The following is an 18,036-nucleotide window of genomic DNA, read 5'->3' on the forward strand; positions in this document are numbered from 1 at the left end:
CCACCACACCAGTATACCAGTACACCACCACACCACCAGTATACCAGTACACCACCACACCACCAGTATACCAGTACACCACCACACCCACCAGTATACCAGTACACCACCACACCACCAGTATACCAGTACACCACCACACCACCAGTATACCAGTACACCACCACACCACCAGTATACCAGTACACCACCACGCCACCAGTATACCAGTACACCACCACACCACCAATATACCAGTATACCACCACACCACCAGTATGGTGACCAGTAGCCAGTACACCACCAGTATACCAGTACACCACCAGTATACCAGTACACCACCACACCACCAGTATACCAGTACACCACCAGTATACCAGTACACCACCACACCACCAGTATACCAGTATACCACCACACCACCAGTATACCAGTACACCACCACACCACCAGTACACCACCACACCACCAGTATACCAGTACACCACCACACCACCAGTATACCAGTACACCACCACACCACCAGTATACCAGTACACCACCACACCACCAGTATACCAGTGCACCACCACACCACCAGTATACCAGTATACCACCACACCACCAGTATACCAGTACACCACCACACCACCAGTATACCAGTACCCACCACACCACCAGTATACCAGTACACCACCACACCACCAGTATGGCAGTACACCACCACACCACCAGTATACCAGTACACCACCACACCACCAGTATACCAGTACACCACCACACCACCAGTATACCAGTACACCACCACACCACCAGTATACCAGTACACCACCACACCACCAGTATGGGCCAGTACACCACCACACCACCAGTATACCAGTACACCACCACACCACCAGTATACCAGTACACCACACCACCAGTATACCAGTACACCACCACACCACCAGTATACCAGTACACCACCACACCACCAGTATACCAGTACACCACCACACCACCAGTATACCAGTACACCACCACACCACCAGTATACCAGTACACCACCACACCACCAGTATACCAGTACACCACCACATGGCAGTATACCAGTACACCACCACACCACCAGTATGCCAGTACACCACCACGCCACCAGTATACCAGTACACCACCACACCACCAGTATACCACCACACCACCAGTATACCAGTACACCACCACACCACCAGTATACCAGTACACCACCAGTATACCAGTACACCACCACACCACCAGTATACCAGTACACCACCAGTATACCAGTACACCACCACACCACCAGTATACCAGTATACCACCACACCACCAGTATACCAGTACACCACCACACCACCAGTACACCACCACACCACCAGTATACCAGTACACCACCACACCACCAGTATACCAGTACACCACCACACCACCAGTATACCAGTACACCACCACACCACCAGTATACCAGTATACCACCACACCACCAGTATACCAGTACACCACCACACCACCAGTACACCACCACACCACCAGTATACCAGTACACCACCACACCACCAGTATACCAGTACACCACCACACCACCAGTATACCAGTATACCACCACACCACCAGTATACCAGTACACCACCACACCACCAGTACACCACCACACCACCAGTATACCAGTACACCACCACACCACCAGTATACCAGTACACCACCACACCACCAGTATACCAGTACACCACCACACCACCAGTATACCAGTACACCACCACACCACCAGTATACCAGTACACCACCACACCACCAGTATACCAGTACACCACCACACCACCAGTATACCAGTACACCACCACACCACCAGTATACCAGTACACCACCACACCACCAGTATACCAGTACACCACCAGTATACCAGTACACCACCACACCACCAGTATACCAGTACACCACCAGTATACCAGTACACCACCACACCACCAGTATACCAGTACACCACCACACCACCAGTATACCAGTACACCACCACACCACCAGTATACCAGTACACCACCACACCACCAGTATACCAGTACACCACCACACCACCAGTATACCAGTACACCACCACACCACCAGTATACCAGTACACCACCAGTACACCAGCACACCACCAGTATTACCTTCACTTGACCAGTTGTCTGATTTCTTCTTTCTTCTCCCTGCAGAGCATATCACCACATGGACTGTTCATCCTATTTGGTAAGGCCATTTAGTAATGGGGTTGGTTGTCATTCACTGCATAGCTGTGTGTGTGGGTTACCGTGGTTACTGTGCCTTTTATGCTAACTGTTATTGGCTGATAAGTATACTTCCTGTCCTGTCTGTTTAGATTCTGACATCTGTTTGTCATCTCACACCCCTCTATCCTTCTATCTCCCCGTAAACTCTCAGCATTATACAATGAAGGGAAATAATCTTGCCTTGGCAATGTAAACATCTGTTTTCCCATGCCAATAAAGACCCTTTTGAATTGTATTGAAATAATGTATGTACTTCACACTCCTCTTGTCCCTCCCACTCTCTCGTTCTATCCCTTCTCTCTATCCCTTCCCTCTATCCCTCCCCTTCTCTCTCTCTCTAGGGGTGTATGGTGATGTGCATCGGGTCAAGATTCTGTTCAACAAGAAAGAGAATGCCTTAATCCAGATGGCCGACGCTACTCAGGCACAGCTTGGTGAGAGAACAGATCCTACTGTTATACTACTGAGGACAGATCCTACTGTTATACTACTGAGGACAGAACCTACTGTTATAATACTGAGGACAGATCCTACTGTTATAATACTGAGGACAGATCCTACTGTTATACTGACGCTACTCAGGCATAGCTTGGTGAGAGAACAGATCCTACTGTTATAATACTGAGGACAGATCCTACTGTTATAATACTGAGGACAGATCCTACTGTTATAATACTGAGAACAGATCCTACTGTTATAATACTGAGGACAGAACCTACTGTTATACTACTGAGGACAGATCCTACTGTTATAATACTGAGGACAGATCCTACTGTTATACTACTGAGGACAGAACCTACTGTTATAATACTGAGGACAGATCCTACTGTTATAATACTGAGGACAGAACCTACTGTTATACTACTGAGGACAGATCCTACTGTTATACTGACGCTACTCAGGCACAGCTTGGTGAGAGGACAGATGCTACTGTTATAATACTGAGGACAGATCCTACTGTTATACTACTGAGGACAGATCCTACTGTTATAATACTGAGGACAGAACCTACTGTTATACTACTGAGGACAGATCCTACTGTTATACTGACGCTACTCAGGCACAGCTTGGTGAGAGGACAGAACCTACTGTTATACTACTGAGGACAGAACCTACTGTTATACTACTGAGGACAGATCCTACTGTTATACTGAGAGGACAGATCCTACTGTTATACTGAGAGGACAGATCCTACTGTTATACTGAGAGGACAGATCCTACTGTTATACTGAGAGGACAGATCCTACTGTTATACTGAGAGGACAGATCCTACTGTTATACTGAGAGGACAGATCCTACTGTTATACTGAGAGGACAGATCCTACTGTTATACTGAGAGGACAGATCCTACTGTTATACTGAGAGGACAGATCCTACTGTTATACTGAGAGGACAGATCCTACTGTTATAATACTGAGGACAGATGCTACTGTTTTAATACTGAGAGGACAGATCCTACTGTTAACTGAGAGGACAGATCCTACTGTTATAATACTGAGAGGACAGATCCTACTGTTAACTGAGAGGACAGATCCTACTGTTTTAATACTGAGAGGACAGATCCTACTGTTAACTGAGAGGACAGATCCTACTGTTATAATACTGAGGACAGATGCTACTGTTATAATACTGAGGACAGATCCTACTGTTTTAATATGCTACTCAGGCACAGCTTGGTGAGAGGACAGATGCTACTGTTATAATACTGAGGACAGATCCTACTGTTATAATACTGAGGACAGAACCTACTGTTATACTACTGAGGACAGATCCTACTGTTATACATACTCAGGCACAGCTTGGTGAGAGGACAGATGCTACTGTTATACTACTGTGGACAGATCCTACTGTTATACTACTCAGGCACAGCTTGGTGAGAGGACAGAACCTACTGTTATAATACTGAGAGGACAGATCCTACTGTTATACTACTGAGGACAGAACCTACTGTTATACTACTGAGGACAGATCCTACTGTTATAATACTGAGGACAGATCCTACTGTTATACTACTGAGGACAGAACCTACTGTTATAATACTGAGGACAGATCCTACTGTTATAATACTGAGGACAGAACCTACTGTTATACTACTGAGGACAGATCCTACTGTTATACTGACGCTACTCAGGCACAGCTTGGTGAGAGGACAGATCCTACTGTTATAATACTGAGGACAGAACCTACTGTTATACTGACGCTACTCAGGCACAGCTTGGTGAGAGGACAGATGCTACTGTTATAATACTGAGGACAGATCCTACTGTTATACTACTGAGGACAGATCCTACTGTTATAATACTGAGGACAGAACCTACTGTTATACTACTGAGGACAGATCCTACTGTTATACTGAGAGGACAGATCCTACTGTTATACTGAGAGGACAGATCCTACTGTTATAATGAGAGGACAGATCCTACTGTTATACTGAGAGGACAGATCCTACTGTTATACTGAGAGGACAGATCCTACTGTTATACTGAGAGGACAGATCCTACTGTTATACTGAGAGGACAGATCCTACTGTTATAATACGGAGAGGACAGATCCTACTGTTATAATACGGAGAGGACAGATCCTACTGTTTTAATACTGAGAGGACAGATCCTACTGTTAACAGAGGACAGATCCTACTGTTATAATACTGAGGACAGATGCTACTGTTATAATACTGAGGACAGATCCTACTGTTTTAATATGCTACTCAGGCACAGCTTGGTGAGAGGACAGATGCTACTGTTATAATACTGAGGACAGATCCTACTGTTATAATACTGAGGACAGAACCTACTGTTATACTACTGAGGACAGATCCTACTGTTATACATACTCAGGCACAGCTTGGTGAGAGGACAGAACCTACTGTTATACTACTGAGGACAGATCCTACTGTTATAATACTGATGACAGATCCTACTGTTTTAATACGCTACTCAGGCACAGCTTGGTGAGAGGACAGATGCTACTGTTATACTACTGAGGACAGATCCTACTGTTATAATACTGAGGACAGATCCTACTGTTTTAATACGCTACTCAGGCACAGCTTGGTGAGAGGACAGATGCTACTGTTATACTACTGAGGACAGATCCTACTGTTATACTACTCAGGCACAGCTTGGTGAGAGGACAGAACCTACTGTTATAATACTGAGAGGACAGATCCTACTGTTATACTACTGAGGACAGAACCTACTGTTATACTACTGAGAGGACAGATCCTACTGTTATACTGAGAGGACAGATCCTACTGTTATACTGAGAGGACAGATCCTACTGTTTTAATACTGAGAGGACAGATCCTACTGTTATACTGAGAGGACAGATCCTACTGTTATACTGAGAGGACAGATCCTACTGTTATACTGAGAGGACAGATCCTACTGTTATACTGAGAGGACAGATCCTACTGTTATACTGAGAGGACAGATCCTACTGTTATACTGAGAGGACAGATCCTACTGTTATACTGAGAGGACAGATCCTACTGTTATACTGAGAGGACAGATCCTACTGTTATACTGAGAGGACAGATCCTACTGTTATACTGAGAGGACAGATCCTACTGTTTTAATACGGAGAGGACAGATCCTAACATCACACCAACCACTGGCTCCCTGTGCAATCCTGTATTAACTTCAATGCCCTCCTCCTTACCGACAAAGCCCTCCACAACCTGACAACCACCTAGCTCTCTGACCTTTTTCAAGCCTATGGCCCCTCCCTCTCCCTCTGTTCCTCCCTCTGCTGGGCTCCTTGTCTCCCTCACATTCTGCCTCTCCACAATTGGCTCCTCCTTACCCTAAACCCTTACCCTAAACCTTTACCCTAAACCCTTTACCCTTTACCCTAAACCCATTACCCTAAACCCTTACCCTTTACTCTAAACCTTTACCCTAAACCCTTACCCTTTACTCTAAACCTTTACCCTAAACCCTTACCCTAAACACTTTCCCTAAACCCTTTACCCTTACCCTAAACCCTTACCCTTTACCCTAAACTGTTACCCTAAACCCTTTACCCTAAACCGTTACCCTTTACCCTAAACCCTTACCCTAAACCCTTACCCTAAACCCTTTATCCTAAACCCATACCCTAAACCCTTTACCCTAAACCCTTTACCCTAAACCCATACCCTAAACCCTTACCCTTTACCCTAAACCCTTACCCTTTACTCTAAACCTTTAACCTAAACCCTTACCCTTTACTCTAAACCCTTACCCTTTACTCTAAACCTTTACCCTAAACCCTTACCCTAAACACTTTCCCTAAACCCTTTACCCTTACCCTAAACCCTTACCACAAACCCTTTACCATAAACCCTTCACCCTAAACCTTTACCCTAAACCCGTGCCCTTTACCCTAAACCCTTACCCTTTACTCTAAACCTTTACCCTAAACCCTTACCCTTTACTCTAAACCTTTACCCTAAACCCTTACCCTTTACTCTAAACCTTTACCCTAAACCCTTACCCTTTACTCTAAACCTTTACCCTAAACCCTTACCCTAAACACTTTCCCTAAACCCTTTACCCTTACCCTAAACCGTTACCCTAAACCCTTTACCCTAACCCTTTACCCTAAACCCTTACCCTAAACCCTTACCCTAAACACTTTCCCTAAACCCTTTACCCTAAACCTTTACCCTAAAACCTTTACCCTAAACACTTTCCCTAAACCCTTTACCCTAAACCTTTACCCTAAACCCGTGCCCTTTACCATAAACCTTTACCCTAAACCCTTTACCCTAAACCGTTACCCTTTACCCTAAACCCTTTACCCTAAACCCTTACCCTAAACCCTTTACCCTAAACCCTTTACCCTAAACCCTTTACCCTAAACCGTTACCCTTTACCCTAAACCTTTACCCTAAACCTTTACCCTAAACCCTTACCCTAAACCCTTACCCTTTACCCTAAACCCTTACCCTAAACCCTTACCCTAAACCCTTTACCCTAAACCCTTTACCCTAAACCCTTACCCCAAACCCTTTACCCTTACCCTGAGTGGCGCAGTGGTCTAAGACACTGCATCTCAGTGCAAGAGGCATCACTGCAGTCCCTGGTTTGAATCCAGGCTGCATCACATCTGGCTGTGATTGGGTGTCCCATAGGGCAGTGCACAATTTACCCAGCGTCGTCCGAGGTAGGCTGGGGTAGGCCGTCAATGTAAATAAGAATTTGTTATTAACTGAAAATAAAAAACTATATTCAAAAGATAACCCTAATAACCCTAAAACCGGGTCCATATCCCCTCCTCTTTGATCCATACTGTTTCGTCTGGTCCTTTCATTTCAAATGTTACTTTGATTCATGCACTTAACTATATTATGTATTACAGTTGATTTAACTATATTATGTATTACAGTTGATTTAACTATATTATGTATTACAGTTGATTTAATGATATTATGTATTACAGTTGATTTAACTATATTATGTATTACAGTTGATTTAATTATATTATGTATTACAGTTGATTTAATGATATTATGTATTACAGTTGATTTAACTATATTATGTATTACAGTTGATTTAACTATATTATGTATTACAGTTGATTTAACTATATTATGTATTACAGTTGATTTAACTATATTATGTATTACAGTTGATTTAATGATATTATGTATTACAGTTGATTTAACTATATTATGTATTACAGTTGATTTAATTATATTATGTATTACAGTTGATTTAATGATATTATGTATTACAGTTGATTTAACTATATTATGTATTACAGTTGATTTAATTATATTATGTACTACACTGGCTTTTATTTAGGCCTCCTGTTAATGTCAGATGTCCTTGAGTGCCCTGAAAGGTGTCCGCCGGCCTCCCGGGTGGCGCAGTGGTCAAGGAGCAGCGCCAGCTGTGCCACCAGAGACTCTGTCGTAACCGGCCGCGACCGGGAGGTCCGTGGGGCGAGGCACAATTGGCTTAGCGTCTTCCGGGTTAGGGAGGGGTTGGCCGGTAGGGAGGGGTTGGCCGGTAGGGATATCCTTGTCTCATCGCGCACCAGCAACTCCTGTGGCGATCCGGGCGCAGTGCGCGCTAACCAAGGTTGCCAGGTGCACGGTGTTTCCTCCGACACATTGGTGCGGCTGGCTTCCGGGTCGGATGCGCGCTGTGTTAAGAAGCAGTGCGGCTTGGTTGGGTTGTGTATCGGAGGACGCATGACTTTCAACTTTTGTCACTCCTGAACCCGTACGGGAGTTGTAGCGATGAGACAAGATAGTAGCTACTAAAACAATTGGAGACCACGAAATTGGGGAGAAAAAGGGGTCAAATAACACTTTTTTAAAAAGGTGTCCGCCAAATCAAATATATTATTATTTTATTATAATTATTTATGTCTGTCAGTCTGTACGGTGTCTGACTCTTCTCCTCGTCTCCTCCAGCAATGTCCCACCTGAACGGCCAGCGGCTGCACGGCAAGGTGATCAGAGTGACCATCTCTAAGCACCAGACGGTCCAGCTGCCCAGGGAGGGACAGGAAGACCAGGGCCTCACTAAAGACTTCAGCGGCTCCCCGCTACACCGCTTCAAGAAGCCTGGATCCAAGAACTTTCAGAACATCTTCCCTCCCTCTGCCACCCTCCATCTATCCAACATCCCGTGAGATTCACTTTACCTCCCTCTGCCACTCTCCATCTATCCAACATCCCGTGAGATTCACTTTACCTCCCTCTGCCACTCTCCATCTATCCAACATCCCGTGAGATTCACTTTACCTCCCTCTGCCACCCTCCATCTATCCAACATCCCGTGAGATTCACTATACCTCCCTCTGCCACTCTCCATCTATCCAACATCCCGTGAGATTCACTTTACCTCCCTCTGCCACTCTCCATCTATCCAACATCCCGTGAGATTCACTTTACCTCCCTCTGCCACTCTCCATCTATCCAACATCCCGTGAGATTCACTATACCTCCCTCTGCCACTCTCCATCTATCCAACATCCCGTGAGATTCACTTTACCTCCCTCTGCCACTCTCCATCTATCCAACATCCCGTGAGATTCACTTTACCTCCCTCTGCCACTCTCCATCTATCCAACATCCCGTGAGATTCACTTTACCTCCCTCTGCCACCCTCCATCTATCCAACATCCCGTGAGATTCACTTTACCTCCCTCTGCCACTCTCCATCTATCCAACATCCCGTGAGATTCACTTTACCTCCCTCTGCCACTCTCCATCTATCCAACATCCCGTGAGATTCACTATACCTCCCTCTGCCACCCTCCATCTATCCAACATCCCGTGAGATTCACTTTACCTCCCTCTGCCACTCTCCATCTATCCAACATCCCGTGAGATTCACTTTACCTCCCTCTGCCACCCTCCATCTATCCAACATCCCGTGAGATTCACTTTACCTCCCTCTGCCACCCTCCATCTATCCAACATCCCGTGAGATTCACTTTACCTCCCTCTGCCACCCTCCATCTATCCAACATCCCGTGAGATTCACTTTACCTCCCTCTGCCACCCTCCATCTATCCAACATCCCGTGAGATTCACTTTACCTCCCTCTGCCACCCTCCATCTATCCAACATCCCGTGAGATTCACTATACCTCCCTCTGCCACCCTCCATCTATCCAACATCCCGTGAGATTCACTTTACCTCCCTCTGCCACTCTCCATCTATCCAACATCCCGTGAACATCTTCCTCCCTCTGCCACCCTCCATCTATCCAACATCCCGTGAGATTCACTTTACCTCCCTCTGCCACTCTCCATCTATCCAACATCCCGTGAGATTCACTTTACCTCCCTCTGCCACTCTCCATCTATCCAACATCCCGTGAGATTTACTATACCTCCCTCTGCCACCCTCCATCTATCCAACATCCCGTGAGATTCACTTTACCTCCCTCTGCCACCCTCCATCTATCCAACATCCCGTGAGATTCACTTTACCTCCCTCTGCCACTCTCCATCTATCCAACATCCCGTGAGATTTACTATACCTCCCTCTGCCACCCTCCATCTATCCAACATCCCGTGAGATTCACTTTACCTCCCTCTGCCACTCTCCATCTATCCAACATCCCATGAGATTCACTTTACCTCCCTCTGCCACTCTCCATCTATCAACATCCCGTGAGATTTACTATACCTCCCTCTGCCACTCTCCATCTATCCAACATCCCGTGAGATTCACTTTACCTCCCTCTGCCACTCTCCATCTATCCAACATCCCGTGAGATTCACTTTACCTCCCTCTGCCACTCTCCATCTATCCAACATCCCCCCTGAGATTCACTTTACCTCCCTCTGCCACCCTCCATCTATCCAACATCCCCCCCCTGAGATTCACTATACCTCCCTCCTCTCCAACTATACCTCAGAACATCTTCCCTCCCTCTGCCACCCTCCATCTATCCAACATCCCCCCTGAGATTCACTTTACCTCCCCCCTCTCCACCTACACCTCCCTCCTCCACCTCTCCAACTACACCTCCCTCCTCCACCTCCCTCCTCAACTACACCTCCCTCCTCCCCCTCTCCAACTACACCTCCCTCCTCTCCCTCTCCAACTATACCTCCCCCCTCCCACCTCTCCAACTACACCTCCCTCCTCTACCTCTCCAACTACACCTCCCTCCTCCCCTCTCCAACTACCCTCCTCCTCCCCCTCTCCAACTACACCTCCCTCCTCCCCCTCTCCAACTATACCTCCTCCTCCTCCTCTCCAACTACCCCCTCCCCCCTCTCCAACTATACCCCTTCCTATACCTCCCCCCTCCCCCCTCTCCAACTACACCTCCCTCCTCCACCTCTCCAACTACACCTCCCTCCTACCCTCTCCAACTATACCTCCTCCTCCCCCTCTCCAACTACACCTCCCTCCTCTACCTCTCCAACTACACCTCCCTCCTCCCCCTCTCCAACTACACCTCCCTCCTCCACCTCTCCAACTACACCTCCCTCCTCCCCTCTCCAACTATACCCTCCTCCTCCCCCTCTCCAACTACACCTCCCTCCTCCCCCTCTCCAACTTTACCTCCTCCTCCTCCTCTCCAACTACACCCTCCTCCTCCCCCTCTCCAACTATAGGCTCCCTCCTACCCCTCTCCAACTATACCCTCCTATCCAACTATACCCCTCCCAACTAGACCCCCTCCTATCCAACTGTACCTCCCTCCTCCCCCTCTCCAACTACACCTCCCTCCTCCATCTCTCCAACTACACCTCCCTCCTCCACCTCTCCAACTACACCTCCCTCTCCCCCTGCAGTCCAACTGGCACCTCCCTCCTCTCCCTCTCCAACTATACCTCCCTCCTCCTCCTCTCCAACTACACCTCCCTCCTCTACCTCTCCAACTACACCTCCCTCCTCCCCTCTCCAACTATACCCTCCTCCTCCCCCAGTATACTCTCCAACTACACCTCCCTCCTCCCCCTCTCCAACTTTACCTCCCTCCTCCTCCTCTCCAACTACACCTCCCTCCTCCCCCTCTCCAACTACACCTCCCTCCTCCCCCTCTCCAACACTAGTTATCTATTCTGTTTATTTCTGGGGATGGATGTGTTTAAATCTGAACAAGCGAATATGTATGATAATGTCTGTCACAAGAAAGTTCCCCTTTAGCTGTACTCCTGCAGTATACTGTAGAGGCTGTATTCCTGCAGTATACTATAGTGGCTGTATTCCTGCAGTATACTATAGAGGCTGTATTCCTGATGTATACTGTAGAGGCTGTACTCCTGCAGTATACTCAATATGGCAGCTATATGTCTACAGTATACTGTAGAGACTGTACTCCTGCTGTATACTATAGAAGCTGTACTCCTGCAGTATACTATAGAGGCTGTACTCCTGCAGTATACTGTAGAGGCTGTATTCCTGCAGTATACTATAGAGGCTGTACTCCTGCAGTATACTATAGAGGCTGTACTCCTGCAGTATACTATAGAGGCTGTACTCCTGCAGTATATGGTAGAGGCTGTACTCCTGCAGTATACTGTAGAGGCTGTACTCCTGCAGTATACTGTAGAGGCTGCACTCCTGCAGTATACTCAATATGGCAGCTATATGTCTACAGTATACTGTAGAGTCTGTACTCCTGCAGTACTCTATAGAGGCTGTACTCCTGCAGTATACTGTAGAGGCTGTACTCATGCAGTATATGGTAGAGGCTGTACTCCTGCAGTATACTCAATATGGCAGCTATATGTCTACAGTATACTGTAGAGGCTGCACTCCTGCAGTATACTCAATATGGCAGCTATATGTCTACAGTATACTGTAGAGGCTGTACTCCTGCAGTATACTGTAGAGGCTGTACTCCTGCAGTATACTCAATATGGCAGCTATATGTCTATATCTACAGTATACTGTAATATGGCAGCTATATGTCCTGCAGTATACTGTAGAGGCTGTACTCCTGCAGTATACTCAATATGGCAGCTATATGTCTACAGTATACTGTAGAGGCTGTACTCCTGCAGTATACTCAATATGGCAGCTATATGTCTACAGTATACTGTAGAGGCTGTACTCCTGCAGTATACTCAATATGGCAGCTATATGTCTACAGTATACTGTAGAGGCTGTACTCCTGCAGTATACTCAATATGGCAGCTATATGTCTACAGTATACTGTAGAGGCTGTACTCCTGCAGTATACTCAATATGGCAGCTATATGTCTACAGTATACTGTAGAGGCTGTACTCCTGCAGTATACTCAATGTGGCAGCTATATGTCTACAGTATACTGTAGAGGCTGTACTCCTGCAGTATACTCAATATGGCAGCTATATGTCTACAGTATACTGTAGAGGCTGTACTCCTGCAGTATACTCAATATGGCAGCTATATGTCTACAGTATACTGTAGAGGCTGTACTCCTGCAGTATACTCAATATGGCAGCTATATGTCTACAGTATACTGTAGAGGCTGTACTCCTGCAGTATACTCAATATGGCAGCTATATGTCTACAGTATACTGTAGAGGCTGTACTCCTGCAGTATACTCAATATGGCAGCTATATGTCTACAGTATACTGTAGAGGCTGTACTCCTGCAGTATACTCAATATGGCAGCTATATGTCTACAGTATACTGTAGAGGCTGTACTCCTGCAGTATACTCAATATGGCAGCTATATGTCTACAGTATACTGTAGAGGCTGTACTCCTGCAGTATACTCAATATGGCAGCTATATGTCTACAGTATACTGTAGAGGCTGTACTCCTGCAGTATACTCAATATGGCAGCTATATGTCTACAGTATACTGTAGAGGCTGTACTCCTGCAGTATACTGTAGAGGCTGTACTCCTGCAGTATACTCAATATGGCAGCTATATGTCTACAGTATACTGTAGAGGCTGTACTCCTGCAGTATACTGTAGAGGCTGTACTCCTGCAGTATACTCAATATGGCAGCTATATGTCTACAGTATGCTGTAGAGGCTGTACTCCTGCAGTATACTCAATATGGCAGCTATATGTCTACAGTATACTGTAGAGGCTGTACTCCTGCAGTATACTGTAGAGGCTGTACTCCTGCAGTATACTCAATATGGCAGCTATATGTCTACAGTATACTGTAGAGGCTGTACTCCTGCAGTATACTCAATATGGCAGCTATATGTCTACAGTATACTGTAGAGGCTGTACTCCTGCAGTATACTCAATATGGCAGCTATATGTCTACAGTATACTGTAGAGGCTGTACTCCTGCAGTATACTCAATATGGCAGCTATATGTCTACAGTATACTGTAGAGACTGTACTCCTGCAGTATACTCAATATGGCAGCTATATGTCTACAGTATACTGTAGAGGCTGCACTCCTGCAGTATACTCAATATGGCAGCTATATGTCTACAGTATACTGTAGAGGCTGTACTCCTGCAGTATACTCAATATGGCAGCTATATGTCTACAGTATACTGTAGAGACTGTACTCCTGCAGTATACTGTAGAGGCTGTACTCCTGCAGTATACTCAATATGGCAGCTATATGTCTACAGTATACTGTAGAGGCTGTACTGCAGTATACTCCTCAGTATACTGTAGAGGCTGTACTCCTGCAGTATACTCAATATGGCAGCTATATGTCTACAGTATACTGTAGAGGCTGTACTCCTGCAGTATACTCAATATGGCAGCTATATGTCTACAGTATACTGTAGAGGCTGTACTCCTGCAGTATACTGTAGATGGCAGCTATATGTCTGCAGTATACTGTAGAGGCTGTACTCCTGCAGTATACTCAATATGGCAGCTATATGTCTACAGTATACTGTAGAGGCTGTACTCCTGCAGTATACTCTATATGTCTACAGTATACTGTAGAGGCTGTACTCCTGCAGTATACTCAATATGGCAGCTATATGTCTACAGTATACTGTAGAGGCTGTACTCCTGCAGTATACTGTAGAGGCTGTACTCCTGCAGTATACTCAATATGGCAGCTATATGTCTACAGTATACTGTAGAGGCTGTACTCCTGCAGTATACTCAATATGCAGTATACTGTATACTGAGGCTGTACTCCTGCAGTATACTCAATATGGCAGCTATATGTCTACAGTATACTGTAGAGGCTGTACTCCTGCAGTATACTCAATATGGCAGCTATATGTCTACAGTATACTGTAGAGGCTGTACTCCTGCAGTATACTCAATATGGCAGCTATATGTCTACAGTATGCCACTACCACAAGAGGTATCACCAGTTGAGGAAATAGTGAAAGGTAAAAAGCCTTTTTTCTTCAGAGCTCCCCTCTAAACACTGTTCCTTTGTTTTCATCCTCCTCTCCACCGACAGTCCATCTATAACAGATGACATCCTGAAGGAGCTGTTTGCTGGGACTGGATACACAGTCAAGGCCTTCAAGTTCTTCCAGTAGGTTCTCTTTCTGACACTCTGGTGGCTCTTTGGTAACTCTCTGGTAACTCTCTGGTGACTCTCTGGTGGCTCTTTGGTAACTCTCTGGTGACTCTCTGATGACTCTCTGGTTGCTCTTTGGTGACTCTCTGGTGACTCTCTGATGACTCTCTGGTGGCTCTCTGGTGACTCTCTGGTGACTCTCTGATGACTCTGGTGACTCTCTGGTGGCTCTCTGGTGACTCTCTGGCTCTCTGGTGGCCCTCTGACTCTCTGGTGGCTCTGGTAACTCTCTGCTGACTCTCTTTTGACTATCTGGTGACTCTCTTTTGACTATCTGGTGACTCTCTTTTGACTATCTGGTGACTCTCTGGTGACTATCTGGTGACCTTTGTGTAGGTCCGTTATAAGACACTAGATGGGAATTGCTCCACTTAGAGAAATATATTTGTTTTTATTTATTTAACCTTTATTGATCTATCAGTTCAGTAGGATTGTTCCACACCCTAATATGTTTTTCCAAAAGCAGATTTGACAAACTAGAGCTAAAAATGTGTCATTCAGAGCCGAGGGAACATTCAGAATCGTGATATCGGTACATACTCATGATCTGGAATGAACATCCCTTTGCGGATCAATAAAGTGTAATTGATTACTGTCTGTCCATCTGTGTCCGTCTCAGGAAGGACCGTAAGATGGCTCTGATCCAGTTGGGTTCAGTGGAGGAGGCCATCCAGGCCCTGATCGACCTCCACAACCACGACCTGGGAGAGAACCATCACCTCCGCGTGTCCTTCTCCAAGAGCACCATCTGACCCGCCTCACCCAGCTCCCCCAGCTCCCCCCAGGGCCTCGCTCCTGGGCTGGGCTAACCCCATGCCTCCCCCCACCCCCACCCCCAGGGCCTCGCTCCTGGGCTGGGATAACCCCATGCCCCCCACCCCCAGGGCCTCGCTCCTGGGCTGGGATAACCCCCCCCCCACCCCCAGGGCCTCGCTCCTGGGCTGGGATAACCCCATGCCCCCCACCCCCAGGGCCTCGCTCCTGGGCTGGGATAACCCCATGCCCCCCCCCCACCCCCAGGGCCTCGCTCCTGGGCTGGGATAACCCCATGCCCCCCCCTCCCCCACTCCCCCGCCCACCCCTAGCCCCTGTTGGGAGTGACGGACAGAAACACCCACTTTTACTTAAAACAAACAACAGACAATGAACTAGTTTAGATGATATTGTTGTGTAATAGACTACTGTAACACAAGGCCTTCAGACAGAGACTGATATAGAGACAGAGCTGAAGTAGGCTGGAAGGAGAGCTGGTTGATTGATTCAGAACAGAGAGTACAACGGTGATGTGGGCTGACATGATGCATCAGTGCATCCTTTACCTGGCATTCGAGGACCCTAATCCAGGGAGAGACTAGACCCTAACCCAGGGAGAGACTAGACCCTAACCCAGGGAGAGACCCCGACCCAGGGAGAGACTAGACCCTAACCCAGGGAGATACTAGACCCTAACCCAGGGAGAGACTAGACCCCAACCCAGGGAGAGACTAGACCCTAACCCAGGGAGAGACTAGACCCTAACCCAGGGAGAGACTAGACCCTAATCCAGGGAGAGACCCTAACCCAGGGATAGACTAGACCCTAACCCAGGGAGAGACTAGACCCCAACCCAGGGAGAGACTAGTCCCTAACCAAGGGAGAGACTAGACCCTAACCTAGGGAGAGACTAGACCCCAACCCAGGGAGAGACTAGACCCTAACCCAGGGAGAGACTAGACCCTAATCCAGGGAGAGACTAGACCCTAATCCAGGGAGAGACTAGACCCCAACCCAGGGAGAGACTAGACCCTAACCCAGGGAGAGACTAGACCCTAACCCAGGGAGAGACTAGACCCTAACTCAGGGAGAGACTAGACCCTAACCCAGGGAGAGACTAGACCCTAATCCAGGGAGAGACTAGACCCCAACCCAGGGAGAGACTAGACCCTAACCCAGGGAGAGACTAGACCCTAACCCAGGGAGAGACTAGACCCTAACCCAGGGAGAGACTAGACCCCAACCCAGGGAGAGACTAGACCCTAATCCAGGGAGAGAGATACTCAACACTCCTTGGAGGCTTCTGCCCAGTCTGTCACCCACCCAGCCACTGACCCACCTACAGTCCCAGAGTGAGACTCTTCTAGCTGTGCTGCATTGTTACAGCTGAAGCCCCTTCTCCGTAACCAACAGCACACCAAGCGTTATGTGGTGATGTTCCGTGGACGTTGTGTACCGTTAGACTGGTTTCTCTTCAGTATGATGACTTATTACAGATGATTTACCTGATGAGTCTGAGACACTGTTCCATTAACAGGTATCGTCACGGATACGGAGAAAGGGCGGTTGGCTGATGAAGCTGGGTGCCAGTAGCGGCGACCCTCCTCCTGACCAATGAACTGCCTCCATTTTAAGTAGCGTTGGAATGTTGAGCGAGGGGGACCAATGATCAGGTCCCCTCCTCTGTGACATAATGGTGACATCATCACGGTGCAACACTGAGTCTCAGAGCAGCTCAGCTAAATATGACCACCACACCACTCAGATCACCATGACAACTACACACCTGTTCTGTTTTACAGTGTATCAGTGGTGTTCATTGAAATGGAAACAGAAAGAAAACCGTTCAAAGCAAAATGGGCAAATCTTCTTGTACCTTCGTTTCTCTGTTTACTGTGTAGAGTCCTTGGACCAGACCAGGAGTAGAGTACAGTAGACTACAGTAGAGTCCTTGGACCAGACCAGGAGTAGAGTACAGTACAGTAGACTATAGCAGAGTCCTTGGACCAGACCAGGAGTAGACTACAGTAGACTACAGTAGAGTCCTTGGACCAGACCAGGAGTAGAGTACAGTAGACTACAGTAGAGTCCTTGGACCAGACCAGGAGTAGAGTACAGTAGACTACAGCAGAGTCCT

General features: G+C 47.0%; 1 protein-coding gene across 7 annotated transcripts in view; it reads left to right on the plus strand.

The window, feature by feature from the left end:
* LOC112259475 (polypyrimidine tract-binding protein 3) overlaps positions 1-17,756 on the plus strand; it is a 147,194-nt gene extending 129,438 nt beyond the window's left edge. For 6 of the 7 annotated variants that reach the window (XM_042326380.1, XM_042326378.1, XM_042326379.1 and 3 more), the window contains 5 exons: positions 2,148-2,181; positions 2,564-2,656; positions 8,629-8,845; positions 15,024-15,101; positions 15,766-17,756. In XM_042326380.1, the coding sequence (XP_042182314.1) occupies positions 2,148-2,181; positions 2,564-2,656; positions 8,629-8,845; positions 15,024-15,101; positions 15,766-15,898 (555 nt within the window). In that variant the 3' untranslated portion in view covers positions 15,899-17,756. Of the gene's footprint in view, positions 1-2,147; positions 2,182-2,563; positions 2,657-8,628; positions 8,846-15,023; positions 15,106-15,765 lie in introns of those variants that run through there. The other variant, XM_042326384.1, reaches the window with a different exon arrangement.
* Positions 17,757-18,036: the final 280 nt, after the last annotated feature.

This window comes from Oncorhynchus tshawytscha, linkage group LG09 (genome assembly GCF_018296145.1).
Source record: "Oncorhynchus tshawytscha isolate Ot180627B linkage group LG09, Otsh_v2.0, whole genome shotgun sequence".
Taxonomy (NCBI): domain Eukaryota; kingdom Metazoa; phylum Chordata; class Actinopteri; order Salmoniformes; family Salmonidae; genus Oncorhynchus; species Oncorhynchus tshawytscha.